A 16,423-nucleotide genomic window follows, 5' to 3' on the forward strand; every position below is an offset into this window, starting at 1 on the left:
AACAGCAAACACAGGAAACATCTGAATGTTGGCAATAGGGTATGAACTTACAAAATGAAAACTGCATTGATGGATTACTGTAATGCTACCAGGAATGTCAGTGGCATTATCCCATGGCAGATTTGGGCCCAAAAGATCCAGCCCCTCCTCTTACTAATTTACTAACTTATAACACTTTCTTCACCTGTGGAACAAAAATTGTAATGCATACCTCTCAGAATTGCTGTGAAAATCAAGAAGATAACGGATACAAAAGTACTTTCAAAAGTACAAAACACAGCCTACACATCAAGAATCATTATTATAAATATGTAAATTATTTGGAAACACGGCAGCATATATGCCAAATGATGTTAAATGAAAGAGGAAAACAGAGCACAAAATGGTATGTATGTATGTATGTAATGATTATAATTGTCTCCTTGGGCTATCGTCCTTCAAGTCCCCTCAGTGCCAAGGACCACGTCATCTGACCCTTGTCATCATGACCTATCTACCTCAGAGACTCCTTCTGCACATAAAATAAAATTCAGCTGCCCTTGCTCAGCTCCATGGCTGCATGATCTGCCCCTGCTGACTCCCAACTCACCCCCAGCCAGTCTCCCTTCAGTGCCACTGGCTTTCCTGTTCTTTGACTCCAGAACATGCGTTAGGCCCGTGGCCTTCACACCCTCTGTCTCTCTGCCCGGAATCCAGTGGCCTGACGGCTGAGCTCCCGATCTTCCCCTGGCTAACCGCTGCTCGAACTTCAAGACTCTCAGCTTAAATGTCATGACCTTCTATTCTAAATTAACTGCCTATCCACAGCCTGGTAGTACCTAACATAGTAGGACAGTTTGGTTTTTTTCCTTCATAGCACTTATCACAGTTTGTTATGAGATTTCTACTTATGTGATAATCTACTTTATGATAATCTGCTTCCCTCACTGAACTGTAAGCTCTATGAGGGCAGGGATCCTGCCTGTATACCCAGCACACTATCTTACGTGCAGTAGATGTTCAGCAAATCTCTATCCAAAGGAAACAACAAATGGCTATTTGTTCTAACTTTCCTCATTCCGAAGAAGTGGAAAGTAAAACTCAGGAAAAATGAGTCTCCCTGAGCCATTGAGACATATAGTGGCCAAGCTGGAATTAGGACTGAATGAGAATTAGATAATAATTAGAATTCTTATCTGGATTTGAACCAGCAGTGCCAGGCCAGGACTAAGGACAGGAAAGAAATGTATCAGGTGAAATTGGAAGCCGGGTGGAGGTGCAGAAATTTTGCGTCTATGCTATAAAATTCTCTAGTGGCTCTTAAATGAGGAGTCTTAATTTTTATTTATTTGATAGCTTATTCCTTGTCATTAAACAATCCCCAAATATTGATACTCTAATATTGATATATGCAGAAATTAGAATTATCTATTTTCCCAGACACAGCTAGACAGATCTAAATGAGAAAATCAATGGCAAAGAAAAAAGAGAGGCCATATGGCCGTACTCTGTCCCATCTGTTCCATGGGGACCTTGGCCTCTGGCTCAGCCTAAAACCAGATGAGGTCCGGAGAACTCTGAAGCCCCTCGCCCTTCCTGTCCCAAGCCCTGTTTGTGCTCAGTGACTGCCACCCACACAAGTTAACTGTTACTTTGGACCCAAACTGAGCTTTGCACCCAACTTATGCAACTCAATTTCAGTGTATTCTTTGCCCAACAGGAACAGCGGAAATCTACCCCTGGCTGATGGTCCCCATGAGTCTGCATAATGGGAGCACAAGAGAGAGGTCCCCAGGATTCATTAGCAAACAAGGACACAGAGTGAAAGGGCAAATGGCCACCTTTCAGGAAGGTTGCTCGGGGTTTACTGTTCAGCACCCAGCTTTTACATCTTTCTTCCCATCTGCCTGCACACAAGGCCCCTATAGCAGGGGAGCCTCCTTGAGACCTGTAAACTAATGGCCCATTTAACGCATTTACCCCCCCGTTCAGCAAATACTTATTAAGCATATCCCCGGTGCCAGGCTCTAGGGCCAAGTGTGTACATCCAGGATCTCAGAAGGACGAAATCAAGCAATGGTCTTCCATACACTGTGGGCAAGAACTATTTGGAGCTGCTAACTTCTTCCCCTGCCTACTGGGCAGAGCTCGTTCTGACTATGTGAGCTAACAAAGTGGTACCAAAACCCTAAACAGGTTCCATTGTCTATAAAACAATATATCTAGAGATCCAAGCCAGGTGGATTGGGAAGTAGCTACAGCCAGCACTTGAGATCCATGGGCATTAAATCTTTCATGCAGATAAGGCAAAGCCTGCTAAAAAAGGGCCTGTGCCTGTAGGGCCACCAGGAAATTGGTTCTGGTGCTACTTCCATGACCCATCCACTCTGGACCCCTGTCCCCTACCCCAAACCCCAATCCCATCAGCTGTACAAGAAGCAGGTCAGATCTTTCCAGCTCTGACAACCTAAGCATGTGCAACCTGAAATAAACCACCCTTTGTTTCCGGTTTGGCAAATTACATTTCCTGTAGAAATCAGGAAGGGAGGACAAGCTAGCAGGCAGTAGGTGTAACACCTAGAAAAGCCCTTTTGTGTCAGGATGCTGTCTCCTTCTTACTCTTTCAACAAGAACTCTGCCACAAGGCCAAAAACTGCCTTTGACTAAGCCCGCCTATCTCTCTACTTGTAATGCTTTTTAAACTGATAAGCAATATTGAGCAAGAAGCAGCAAGACTAGTAGAGACTGGCCCAGCCTGGATGGCCCAATCCCAAATCCTGTTCCAGAACCCTGTGCTGCTGATTCCTTGGTTGACCTTGGAGAAATCCCTTCCCTGCTTTGTGCCTCAGTGTTCTTATCTGTAAAATGACAGGTTTGGGTTGGACTGCCCTTGAGACCTTGCATCACTAAGATGATATAGTTCTTTCCACTACTCACCGGCTAATGGACACAGCACAGCAGAGACAGTTGCCCATCACGTGGGCTGCTGCCACCATGATGAGAAGAGGCAGGGGACCTGGACCACACAGTAGCTAAGAAATGAGATTAGGAGGTGAACGTATAGGTCTTTGGAACATCAGGACCTGGGCAGAGCCATGGGAGGCAGGGGCAAAGGCAAGGAAGGGGTTAGAAACTGCAAGACTGAAGATAGAAAAAATAATAATACCACTGAAGAGCAATCTGACATAGTGGTTTAGAGAACCAACTCTAGAGTCACACATATACACACATATCCATGAGGGATTATATATGAGTTCTATGTCAGGATTTTAAAATTTTGTGTTTTCATTTCAATGGTCATCTAAGCAAATGTGAATAAACATATCTGGATTTTTCTGAATGCCTACTTTATAACCAAGTTCTGGAACAAGATTTCAAGCCTAAGTTTATATTTGTGTTTGTGATTGTCTTAGCACCAATATAATTGTAGCAGACCAATGAGAAAGGCACAGAGGCAGACGCAACTTGTGAATGATGAGATTGGACCAAATGAAAGCCAAATGATATCAAATGAAGGTCACCGGAAAAAACGATTGGAAAATTGAATCATTAGCACATAGTAATATAGACTGTCCAAACTCAAACGAATAAGCATTCACTACCATAGTCACATTGTTACCTATAATATGGCTTCAGCTAAACAGTGTCAGCTGCCTTACTACATTAACAGTACTGGTTTTGCAATTTTGTTTGCATTTAATTTGTAAGTTTGTATGGGTCATATGGCCTGTAAGAATAAGGGGTTTATATCTAGTTTCATATATGTTCATATTTAAGTAACATTATAATAAAAGAATAAATTTAGTGAATAGAGGAGGACCTTGACATTTTTGTTCTTTTAAAGAAGGGCCGGCCAAGCATTAGTCTAGTTTCAGAAACACTGAATTAAGTTATATCCAAGATCCCTTATAGCTCTTTGAGTCTAAGAAAGATGAGCATTTCGGTTGCAGACGTGTTAAGCTTCATGAGGACAGCCAAATGGGGATGTAGGTTTAGAATTCAGGAAAAAAGGCAGGGCAGGAAACAGACATTTAGAAGCCTACTACAGAGAGGTGAGGCTAAACCCAGGAGACTGGACGGGATCTCTAGGAGTGTTCAGAGAGGGAGAAGCCAAGAGCTGATGTCGGAGCTTCAGAGAGATCACTGGGCCTTATAGCCTTTATCTTCTCATGGAAAAATACCATTCACCTGTGAGTTAAAGATGGCCTTCTTGGGATTACTGAAAGGGTCATTGTCCCATCCAGAAGTGAATGGCTTAGAACACTCCACAGAAATAAAACAAATCTCAGTTTTATATTCCTCCAGGCTTGCAGTCAAAGCTGACAGGAAAGAGTCCACGCTGACACTAACAGATCCAGCCTCTGATCTCTAAGAGCTGGGCCACGAACTCACTTCATTTCCACTGCCCAGAAACCATTAGATGCTCTTGGAGAGCCAGGTGGCCCCCAGGGCTGCAGCAAAAGTTAAGCGGAAGATGGCAAAGGGGCAATTCTGTGCGAGATTCCAGAGGTCAGAACTCAGGCCTGGGTACTAGCACAAACCAAAGCTATCATTTCTGCCTGGTTGCCAATCTGCCCCCTGTGATAAGTGACGGGGCTCGATCAGGACCCTACACACAGTCCCGTGTCCACCAGGGCCAGATTCATTCAATCATTTTGAGAAAACCAAGAAGACTCCCTTTCCCCCCCTCCTCCCCTCCCAACTCAAAATCAGGAAGAAAAGCATGGGAGAACCCCCAGAGAAACCCAGGCTTACTGTTTGTCTTCTTCTGAAAGTGAGGTTCTTCCACAGCAGCAACCTCAGCTGAGGCCAACAAGCCATGTTACCTCAGCCGACACCACAGCAGCCTGCGTGTGGCTCGGGAGCCCGTGGAGGAAGTGGCCGGAGCTCACAGGGGGGACGCTGTGGCTGGTCATTAACTGAAAGATAAAGCAAGAGGGGAGAGCGCCGTCAGTTTTTGCTGCAAAGCTATACGCCAGTGAGGGCTGTTGCACCAGCCCTCTCACCTGAGCCCTCAAACCCAGCTTTGCCTCATGACTACTTCTCCATTAAGTCATGAGTCCCCAGCTTCTAGCCTTGGGGTCTCTGGTAAACAGGGATTCTGGAGGTTTTCTGGCAGTAGCCTGGGAGTGAGTCATTATTATCCCAATCAATTGAGCTCCACTGGTGTGATCATTTGGGAATGAAAAATGCACTTATGAAGGCAGACCTACGTGAGCAACCTTAGGTGGCCAAAACCCTGAGATTGCAAAGGGCATATTGGAATCCTAGAGACCTGCCTCCCTTCGCTAAGAAAATGCCTCCCCTCTCAGAAAATGTCAGTAGCATTTATAAATTTTGCCTTGAACCTGGAGTGACTTATGCTAGTCCCTGAAATTTGCTGCAAGCTACGTTTTCATCTGGCTCCAAAGTTGAGTCCTTCTGGTGATAAATGGCACCATCGATAAAGCAGTTTCCTAATCTGGAAAGTCACAGCGTGTCTTAGATGTGATGGTATCTTAGATGGTGTGAGTAAACACCAAGGAAATGCCAAGGACACCTGGCTCCCAGGTGATGAGGACAACCCCAGTGCTGTGTGTGTGTGGAAAGGAAACAATATCCCATTGAGAAAAACAAGGCAGCTAAGGCAGACAGAGAGCATCACCTGTGAAACTGACAAGCTCTCATTGTCCGGACATATGCACATTTCTGGTCTTGCTACACCTGCACCTGCACACAAGGCCCGCCTACTCCTTGTCAGGTGTCACAGGTGCCTCCTTGGAGGACTGTTTTGCCATGCTGGGGGCGGGGGTTCTCATAAACAGGGGATACAACCTTTTGTGTGTCCCTGCTGCCCCCTCAACAATGGTATTCATTTAATACTGGAATAATCCCAGGTAGTCATACTAAAATTAAAGTTGGGGAAAGGGTGAAAAATGAAAACTGGAAGCAGGGAGGGATACACAGGTCAAAGCTACGCCCTGATTCCACTTCACAGTCATGAACCCTTAGCAGAAATCAGAAACCAGCTTTACCTCTAAAATGGCTCATTTAATCATTGTGGCCTGTGGTGGAGTAGAGGTGGGATATTAGGCCCAAGGAACAAACAGCAAAAACAGCTAAGAATGTAGTGAGCACTTGTGCATACAAAACCAAGTACTGGACTAAATATCTGTGGGTCCAAACAGACCTCAATGCAAAGGTTGATCTATAGCAGGATTTTACCCTCTTGGTCCCCACCCCACAAGGACCTGGATTAAAAACTTCTAAAAAAGAAGAGGGAATGGAAGGAGTCTGAGAAGAAGGACTGACTCTACTATTATGTATTTTAATTCATTCATTGACAAGCCAACAAATCAGGGATTCCTCTGAAATAGTCAAGTCTTGGGACCTATTTCTTTTTTCTTTTTATTTATTGATGTATTTATTTATTCGGTTGCACTGGGTCTTAGTTGCAGCAGCTGGGCTCCTTAGTGGTGGCTCTTGGGCTCCTTAGTTTTGGCACGTGGGCTCCTTAGTTGCAGCAGGCGGGCTCCTTCATTGCGGCTTGGAGGCTCCTTAGTTGCGACTCACCGGCTCCCTAGTTGTGGCATGTGAACTCTTAGTTGTGGCATGCCTGTGGGATCTAGTTCCCTGACCAGGGATTAAACCTGGGCCCCCTGCATTGGGAGCGTGGAGTCTTAACCACTGCGCCACCAGAGAAGTCCCCCTATTTCTTTTCTTTATCGTTTGCTCAGCAAACCTCTAGTTGGACACAGATGCCGCCCCCCCCGAAAAAAATTCTCACTCCAAAAAGAAGAGTTAAATCAGCACTGTGTCCATCCGCAATTTGTTGTTTAAAGATGGCAACTGGCCTCCAAGCGCTGAGAGCCAGAATTTGATTGTGAGCTGCGTGCTTGCAATCCCAAATTATTTTGAAAGTGGCCTAGGACAGGGCTTGCATTCCAGAAACACAGAAATAAATAATTAGCTAGATTTTTCTCATGCGAAAGCTGCTCTCCAGGAATCACTTAGTTAATTTAGAAGCTACAAGAATCTTTTCAGATCCCCAAGGTAACAATGAGGAGGTTGGAACACAAGTTTGTAATTAAAAAAGGAAAACTGGGGGCTTCCCTGGTGGCGCAGTGGTTGAGAATCTGCCTGTCAACGCAGGGGACACGGGTTCGAGCCCTGGTCTGGGAAGATCCCACATGCCGCGGAGCAACTAGGGCCGTGAGCCACAACTACTGAGCCTGCGCGTCTGGAGCCTGTGCTCTGCAACAAGAGAGGCCGCGATAGTGAGAGGCCCACGCACCGCGATGAAGAGTGGCCCCTGCTTGCCGTGACTAGAGAAAGCCCTCGCACAGAAACGAAGACCCAACACAGCCAAAAGTAAATAAATAAATAAAATTTTTTTAAAAAGGAAAATTAACTTAGCAGAAAGAGAGCCTAGACAGGAATTAGGCCCAGCTTCCCAACTATGTGCCCTTGGCCAAATCTTTATGCTCTCTGAGCATCAATTTCCTCATTATAAAATGAGGGTGACAATACCTACCTTGCATGATATTCAATGGATTCAATGAGGTGATATAAGTAAGTACCCAACAAAGTACATGGCACACTGTAAGTGTCAAAGAAATGAGTTCCCTTCTCCCCACTTTTCTTTCTCTGGTCTATCAGTACCCTCTAATAGAGAAATGGTTATATCCTGTCTAAACGATCTTTTCTACTCCATTATTTCTAGCAAATCCAATGTGGGTTTCCGGCAAAGTAGGAAGGATTAAATCAGAATGGCCTGGTGTCAGAGACCCCCAGGCCCAAACCAGGACACAGAATCCCCTAAATCTGAGTGGAGAATCTCAGAGGAAAAGAAGACACGCCTCTATAGAATGTTCACGAGAAAAGAACAGCTAGGAGGAGGCTTTTTGGAGAGTATTTTCCTAAAGCAGAGTTTCTGGGTCTCCAGACATGGATTCTGGCCTCAGAGACCCTCCAGGAGACACGCAGAGAAGTCAGCGAGAAGCAGCCTGGAGCAGCAGTGGAAGGTCTTGCTCTGGCTTCGCTGGGTACCAACAGGCAGGCTTCTTGCCCGACTTCCCCTACCCACCGTGACACAGACCTCGGCCTCCCGCATAATCCCCTCCTCCCACCTCGGAACACGGTGACCACAGCTGGGAGCAATTTTGCCCAAAGAGGAGGGTTTGGCAATGCCTGAATTCCTCTGCTCAGGTAACTGAATCCAAAGGGACATTTCTACATCCAAGGAAGCAAACAAACAAACCAAAACCAAAAAGAAGGCCGTACTATGGACTAGATTTCTCAATGTTTCAAAGCTAGTAGCACACTCGCTTCTGCCCTTATGCATATTTCCAGTTACTGGCTGGAAAGGGTCCTACTTCACAATCACGGCCAGTCAATAGGCCACACTGTTCTGGCTCCTGCGTGACCAAAACAGCCACTTCCCTGGGTTCCCTGCCTCCGGTCTTGCCCCCTCAATCCATTTATCACAGAGCAACCAAAGTTATTCCACTAAACCCAAGTTCCAGGTATGCCACTCGCCCACTTAAAACCTCTGCCAGCACCCCACCGCCCTGAGGATAAAGTCCAGTCCTCACCTTGGTTTAGCTGGTCTCCCCGATGACTCCAGCCTCCTCTCTCACCACTCCCCACCTCCTAAACCAGGCCCCGCAAAACTACCCATGGCTCCAAATGGACTGCCCTCTCTCCTACCACAGGGACTCCCGTGCGCTCCCGGTCCTGAAACTACTGCTTCCAACACTGTCAGCCTCGCCAGCTCTTCTTCAACTTTAGGATCCTGTCCTGACCACACTCGGTTAGGAGCCCCTCCTAGGTGCACCCAGGGCAGCCTCTGTTTTCGCTTGCATCGTTTCTGCCACCTTCTGAGTCCACGGGACCTCTTTCTTCATAGCAGTTTTCCCCAGCATGCAAAACAGTATCAGGCATAGAGTAAGCCCTCAGGGAATATTTGCTCAATTAATTAACTACAAGATGGGCATGAGAAATAGGGATTCAGGATGGAAGGGTGGTGGCATTCCTGGGCCCGTGATAACCGGTTTCTCAAGCTTGATTAACTGATTCAGGCAAATTGTCCCCAGGGAGGGGGCTCTATGTTCACCACACACTTGTGACGGCCACAAGGACTGCTGAGCTTCCCAGGTGACTCCTGGGACATCTGGGAAAGTGTAATTGAATCTAGCTAGGCTTCCCACAAACAGGTTTAGCTAAGGCCCTCCCAAGGCCAGAGGAACCATGAAATCTGCTTTCTCCCCACCTTCATGCCAAGTCCTAGGCGCTCCCTCTCTAGGTCTTTGCATCAGTCACCCAGGTGGATCACGCTTTGCCAAAATTTAACATAGTTCCATACTCTAACCTTTTTTGTACAGTATGACCTTGCGGAAGCGACTGTTCAAATCTTTGGCCAATTTTTAAAAAAAAAATTTCACTTCAAGTGCCACTGATATTCCAAAATTATTAATACCTAGAGAATACCACAGCCTGCTGAACCATCATGACCTTCTCAAATAAGCAAAGATCATTAGTTGCAGAGAAATGCAAACTAAAACCACAATGAGATACCACTGCATACCCACTAGAACTACTGCAATTTTTAAAATTGGGAAGTGTTAGTATGTGGAGCAACTGGCGCTCTCATACATTGCTTGTGGAAATGAAAAACGGAACAGGCACTTTGTAAAATACTCTGGCAGTTTCTTGTAAAGTTACGCACAGACTTATACCCCAGCCATCCCATCCCAGGTATTTACCCAAAAGAAATGAGAGCATATGTTCACACAGAAACCTGTATGTGAACATCTATAGAAGTCTTATATAGAATAGCCAAAACTGGAAACAATCCAAATGTACATCAGTTAGTGACTAAATTAAAATGGAGTACTACTCAGCAATAATAAAAAGGACTGCACTACTAATACACGCAACAGCATGGGTGGATCTCAAAAGCCTTATGCTACGAGAAAAAAGCGAGACTACATACCGTATGAGTCTATTTGTATGACATTCTGGAAAGGTGAAACAATGGGGACAGAAATCATATCAGTGGTTGCCAGGGGGTGGGGGAGAGGACAGACTGCAAAGAACATTGAGTGATGGAAGTATTCTACACCATGACTGTGGTAGTGGTTATACATATACTATATACATTTATCAAAACTCATCTAACTGTACATGCAAAAAGGCTAAATTTAACTGTATGTCAATAATTTGATCTCCCTCCCCCAAAAAACCTGTGTTCTATGACAAAAATTCACGTACTCCACAAGTCAAGTCATGCCTTGGAAGACCTAAGTACTGCATAGTGTAAAGCTTGACTATTGTGTGATTCCCTAGGAAGGTAAATAGTGAATAAAATCTTCACCCCCTGTTCATTCCACAAACAACTGCAGCCTTAACTCTGCCAGGCTGCCATCAGCCACAGCAAATATTTACTGAATGCCTATTATGTGCAGGTGCTGTTCCAGACATTGGAGATTCAGCAGTGAACAAAAGTGGCAAAGTTCCTGCTCTCGTGGACCTTCTATTCTAGCAAGGAGGTATAAAACAGACAAATAACAGTGTGTTGTTAAGGCAGTGGGTGATAGGAGTAATGAAGAAAAATAAAGCAGAGTAAGCAGGCAGAAAGTAACAAGGGGTGGGTAACCCCTTTCTTTAGGACAGTGAAATGAGGGTGTGCCATATGCTACTGGCAAAAGGGTCACCAAGTGACAGCTGGGATCGTGAATTCTTTTAACTTTTCCCTAAACCAAAACCTGAAATGTCAGACAGACTCAGTGATGCTGGCAAAAGAAAAAATATAGGTTCACAGGAAGCCTGGTGCCATGGGGGAAATGACGACCCCAATCAGCACCTACTGCACTGCTCCCCCAACCCCCTTCCTCACCAAAACATTTGGCCCTTTTGAACTTCACATGTAAGTTTCAAAGAGCGATGAGAAATATAAAGAAGAAAGGAGGAGAGAGGAAGAGGCAGACATGCTAGAAAGACAAGGTGGGAGGGTTTTTTCCCACTTAGTGAAGTCAAAAGGAAAAGAGGAACTACATCCCGTGACTGCCTTCTACCCTCCTAGAGCATTAAATCTGTCTACAGAAACGTAGTAAGGAAAAAAACTGCACGTGTTTACACTGCTACCCGAAACTCTTAGTTTGTGCAGTAACCAAGGGTTGGTTGGTCTTTTTCCTTCCCGCAAAAACACTGTGAGCACGTGAGACTGAGCTTCTGTCAAAGGGTGGGAGCCAACCCTCTAGCCTGCTCGCTCCAGGAGAGGACGGTCTCCAGTGGGGACCACACAGCCACCGTTTCTCACTGGAGCAGAGAAGTCGGCTCCTCGAGGCAGAAGAGGACAACCTAGCGCAAGGCCATCCCCCAGCTGATAGAAAGAGTTTACTGTGGCTTTGGAGACCCGCTCCCACCACACCCCAATCTTACAGAGAAGCCAAGGCCCCAAAAAGCAAGTGGCCTGCCCAGACTCACCCCCTAGAGTTAGAGCTGGCCCCCAGGTTTCTCAAGAAATAACTTGTCAACAACTGTTCCCACTTTCTCACTATTATATCCCTCCTACAGTTCTGCTTGTTCTTCTGAACACATTTTTCCTATCAGTTCTACCCAAATAGTTCATACACAGCAAATATGCAGTCAGCAACTAATTTTCGTCTTCCAAAACCAGTGGTTTTATGGCAGCTATTCCTCTAAATTTTAAACAAATAAATAAATAGATAGATAAATAGATAAATTTGTGTGTGTGTTCTTCTTTGTCAGACAAATTTCCCCACAGTCACCAGAAGTGACATAGAAGTTGAAACCTGTGACAACAGCAATCAGCATCTCTCCTGACAAAACTGTTTCTAGATGTCGTATCTCAATAAATAACTAGCCGTTAACAAAAGCAGGAGGTGGATTTACGGCAGGATTTAACTATATCACATATGAATTGCAGTAAACGTGTTGGCGGTAAAGCTCAACGAATGGCCTCTTCATGAGATGCCGATGCAAATGCAAGGATCACAGGTGTTGCTGCATCTCATCTCCAGAGAGATGTAGAGGGTCCTGAAGAATGAAGATATGAAAGCTGTAAGCCCACCAGAGCATGCTTGCTTGGAAAAGGTCTGTTCTTTAATTGCCTCTCTGAGTATATGTCTCTGGATCAGTAGCCACATTCAGGGAAAAGGCTAGTGAAGTTACTGACAGTCAGAAAACCAGGCTGGGACAGGCTCATTGCACCCATGACTGAAGACAGGACACGGCTGCCGTGGTGGAAGGAGGGGAGTCGCCCCGTGGAGTTGCCCCGTGATCTCTCCCAGGCTGAGCCATCAGTTTTATTAAGGCTGAAGTTAATTTGACTGCCTCAGTTTCTTTTCCGGTCTCCAGTTGCCACTGAGCTCTCTGCCTGTAAGGTCGTTCATGCTAATCCTGAAATTCTACCCCCTCGCATTCCCCAATCATATTGCAGACCCACAAACTCAGTGAAACTGTCCTTAGTTGCCACTAGACCCTTAGAGGCCTGCAGAAAGGCCGTGGGCTGGTACTCAGTGACCCCTGAAACTGTGTTCCTACTTAAACCATAACATTTTAATACTCAAATCTAAGGAGAAAAGAAGATGTAAGAAATCCTCCAAGATAAAAGTCAAGGATAAAAGGAAGCCATTCTATCATTCTCGAAATTCCTGTCATTCTAGAAGAGGCTCTGCTATCACAATACCTGTTTAAAAAATACAGATCCAATGAATTTTATCAATTTTAACAATCTGTAACTCAAGGGGATATTTTTTAAAGTACCAAATGTATCATACTTACTTGATTATTAGTAACGATAAGTTTATAGATAACTGCACATTCTTGTTTCACCCTGAAATATATATTCAATTTCCTGGACAAAAGTATTTGCTAATAGTTAATTTTCAAAATGAGAGTTATGACATGAATACATAAAAACGTAAAGCTAGAAGAGATACATGAATACTGTACAAATCTGTAACAAGCCTTTGAGAAGCATAATTCCTCATGCTGTCAACAATTCTATTTTAAAGGAGATTCAAAAAGTGTAAATCTATTTCTATCATGTCACTGATATTTGGACAACCAAAGATCCTATTTATCACTCTCAACAGTCCAGTTGTTACCAGCTAAACAATCTCAGGACTTCTAAAATTGACAAGATCCACAGTTTCTGAAAGCAAATCTGTCCTGTCCCCAAGTTCTTGTTTCATTGTTGTAGAATTATGGAGGAATTCTGACAAAATGTTAGAGATAACCCTTCTTCCCCTGCTGATTTCCACTAAACAAACACAGAGCAAGCTTCAAAGGAAGACTTCAGCAAACAATACAACTATTTGCTTTTTCCCTGGTTGGGGATGTGTAGCATATAGGAAAAATGAACCTTTCTCCTAGAAATGAAATACCTGTCAACATTACATGTCATAGAAAAAAAAATTTTCTCAACCATAATCATAATGCCAAAGCAAGAGGGCTCTGCAGGGAAGGAACTATCAAAGTCACAAACACCCTGAGTGATACAGAAACACAAGCAAGCCCACCTCCATGAGCAATCCTTTATTTGCGGAAAAACTTGACTGGATAATATTCCCTGTTGTTGGAGGAGGGTTTTCCAAGAGAATTTTATGATAAAAGGCTCGGTGACTGTATCAACAAAACAACCACTTTATTTGGTTTACATCTTGGAAGGGTCAACATCTTCAGATGTTCAACCTTCTCCCAGGCTAAAAGTTTATTTTTTTTGAATTTTTGAATTTTATTTTATTGATTTTTTTATACAGCAGGTTCTTATTAGTTATATCTATTTTATACATATTGGTATATATATCTCAATCCCAATCCCATAACAGTGCTCAAAGGACTTGGGGACAGACAAACCCAAATCCCTTCACTGCCTTCTACTTCCTGCAGGCCAATGCCGCTGTGCAGCAAACTTCCCCAGATGTCCTTAACTCTTATTTTCTTGAATTAACTGGCCCAGTAGACAGAAGGGAGGTTTTGGAGTCAGAGAAAGCTGGTTTTGAATCCTGACTCTGCTACTCACCTGCTCTGGGACCCTAGGGGTTCTGAGTCCCTGTATCCTCTCCATTAAATAGAACAAATAATGTATATAAAATATTTATCCAGTTCCTGGAACAAAGGAAGTATCCAGCAAACGGCAGCTATTACAATGATTAGTGCTGCTGACTTCACAGGGTAAAGCATTCATCAAGGATGGGGCACAAAATGGGCAGTTTATTAAAGGGATCTCTCTTCTCCCTTCTTTGTCCACAGATGGCACGATTTCCCCCAAGGGCTTTTCCAGAACACACTGGAACTCTCTGCAGTGCCCAGCTCAGTGGGAGATGTGAAAGGGTTACGCTGGTATCCTCATGCCACTTCTGCCGTTGTTGTACCATAAACCCCTGTTTGGGGACCCCACCACCCAGTTATACTATTCTCCCACTCTGGGGGCAGTCAGCTCCTCTGTTCCATGCAGGCCGCCGTCCTCCACATCTTTAGCACCCAGCACAGTTTTCTTCCCCAACCCACTTCCTCCAGCCTCCAGGTCAATTACCTATTTGCAATCTGGGCCTTCTAATTCCTCCATCTCTTCAGCTCTCCCTACCATCTCCTCCAGTGTACCAACTTCTCAGGTGGTCCCTGCTAAACTGCAAGCCATGTGCAGCAAGCTATGGTGTCTCAACATCTTACCATCCTCTGCCACACTGCGCCCAGAGCCCAGGACCACTTGGTGCTCGGAAACATTTGTGGAATTTGAAAGCCTCTGAAGTCAGACCTCAGGGATGAGAAAAATTAGTTAAAGAAGGTTCACCACGGTAACATGTCAGAAATGTCATTGAAAGTACAGGTTCAGGTAGCCCAAAACCATGACAAAATTTCCAGCTGTGTTCAAAGAAACACAGGTTAAATAGGAGTACATTTAATTTGGTTTTCCCCAAAGCCACTCTAATTTGTTGGGAAGGACATTCATTTTCATGGACTTATGTGAGCAAAGGAGAATCTGTAATTTGCCAGACTGATGCTCTAGAACCCCTGTAAACATGGCAGCAAACAAGTAAACACGCCAGCTAACAAGAATACCTCCCCTAGGGGCTCAGCCACTAATACAGGACTGTCAGCATTGTTCAGGAGCCTTGAACTCTAAACCCATAGGCTCAAGTCAAGAACTCACTCAATGAAGCATATCAACACCTGGATATAATTTTTCCACCTCAACACTTTATTCCTTTTACTCTTGCCAAAACAAATTATCTTACTTATCTCCAGGCTCTTTTCCAGTTCTAGCTCATAGAGTATGTGACCAAACCCAGCAACCTTCTCCAGAAACTCCTCTTTCACCAGCCAGCTCTTGAGACAGTGCAGGCACATGTCATGTGTCCGAGATGCCTCTGTCCCTGCAGCCCAGTGAGGACCAGCTGACAAGGTAGGTGAGGATGTAGTCAGGACTCCGTGGCAGGCACAGAGGTACAGGGTCTAAGCCCTGCCCTTCCAGCTTCATAAATGAACTCCTTCTCTACAACAACCAAAACAAACCACTTGGCTGGCTGCCTCGTTGAACTAAAGAGGAATAAGATCACTAGTTTAAATTCACCTACCTGTGATTCTGAGAAACAAAAACTGAAGGATGTTAGACTTTTAAAAACAAATAATGGCAACATGAACTCCATTATTTGAGGTCTGGGAGGATGCTCCCAGAGGAAAATGATCTCTATTATTCCAATATTATCATAATTTTGAGTATTCCTTCTAGAAAGTGCTACTGTCATTAAGATCTTCACAAATCAAATATTTTACGTGCCAGATAAAAAACTGCTTAAGGAAAGATGAAACTAAACTATTGAGTGGAACTCCTGCTAGCCTCTTTTTTCAACTGCGGTTGACACTGGCATTTAAAAATGCACACACTCTCATCTCCCAAGCGACCGTGTGCTAAGTGTCTACATCAGGTGAGCACAGAGTCCCCAGTGGAGCTCCACCTGAGGACAGAGTGCCTTGCTGGTCTCTGCACCCTCCAGGGGCACATCCACTCCCCTCAGTGGAGGCCATTGGGACCTAGTGTCAGACAGCCAAGGAGAAAGCCATACTGTGATCATGTGAAATGGGACTGGAGTTGGAAACTGGAAAATGGCACTAATTCCATTAAATTTGCAAATCCTGCAACAGGACTGACAACTGAATAAACACTACATGACCAAAGGCTTTCTTTATCTTGAGCTCAAGGTCCTTACTATAATTAACACAATCATTAAAGTTAAAAAAAAAAAAGAAAAAAGACCTGATAAACTGCCTTTAATCACAATTAATCCTAAATGGCCAAAATTAGCATAGGGTTTTTATACTTTTGCATAAAGGAAACGGTCCCCAGGAAAAACTCAACCTTTAGGACTTCTGTGGAGGTTTCCTTCTGATTTGAAAGGAAATCAGAAGGAAATTACAACCAAAGAGCAATGTTTAT

General features: G+C 44.4%; 1 protein-coding gene across 5 annotated transcripts in view; it reads right to left on the reverse strand.

Annotated features, from left to right (window-relative positions):
• Positions 1-16,423, reverse strand: part of ABCA1 (ATP binding cassette subfamily A member 1) — a 177,282-nt gene that overhangs the window by 111,877 nt on the left and 48,982 nt on the right. For 4 of the 5 annotated variants that reach the window (XM_082403724.1, XM_082403720.1, XM_082403726.1 and 1 more), the window contains exon 2: positions 4,735-4,898. In XM_082403724.1, coding sequence (XP_082259850.1) covers positions 4,735-4,800 — 66 coding nt within the window. In that variant the 5' untranslated portion in view covers positions 4,801-4,898. Of the gene's footprint in view, positions 1-4,734; positions 4,899-14,658; positions 14,716-16,423 lie in introns of those variants that run through there. The other variant, XM_082403725.1, reaches the window with a different exon arrangement.

The sequence above is a fragment of the Balaenoptera borealis genome (assembly GCF_965194805.1).
Source record: "Balaenoptera borealis genome assembly, chromosome: 8".
Taxonomy (NCBI): Eukaryota; Metazoa; Chordata; class Mammalia; order Artiodactyla; family Balaenopteridae; genus Balaenoptera; species Balaenoptera borealis.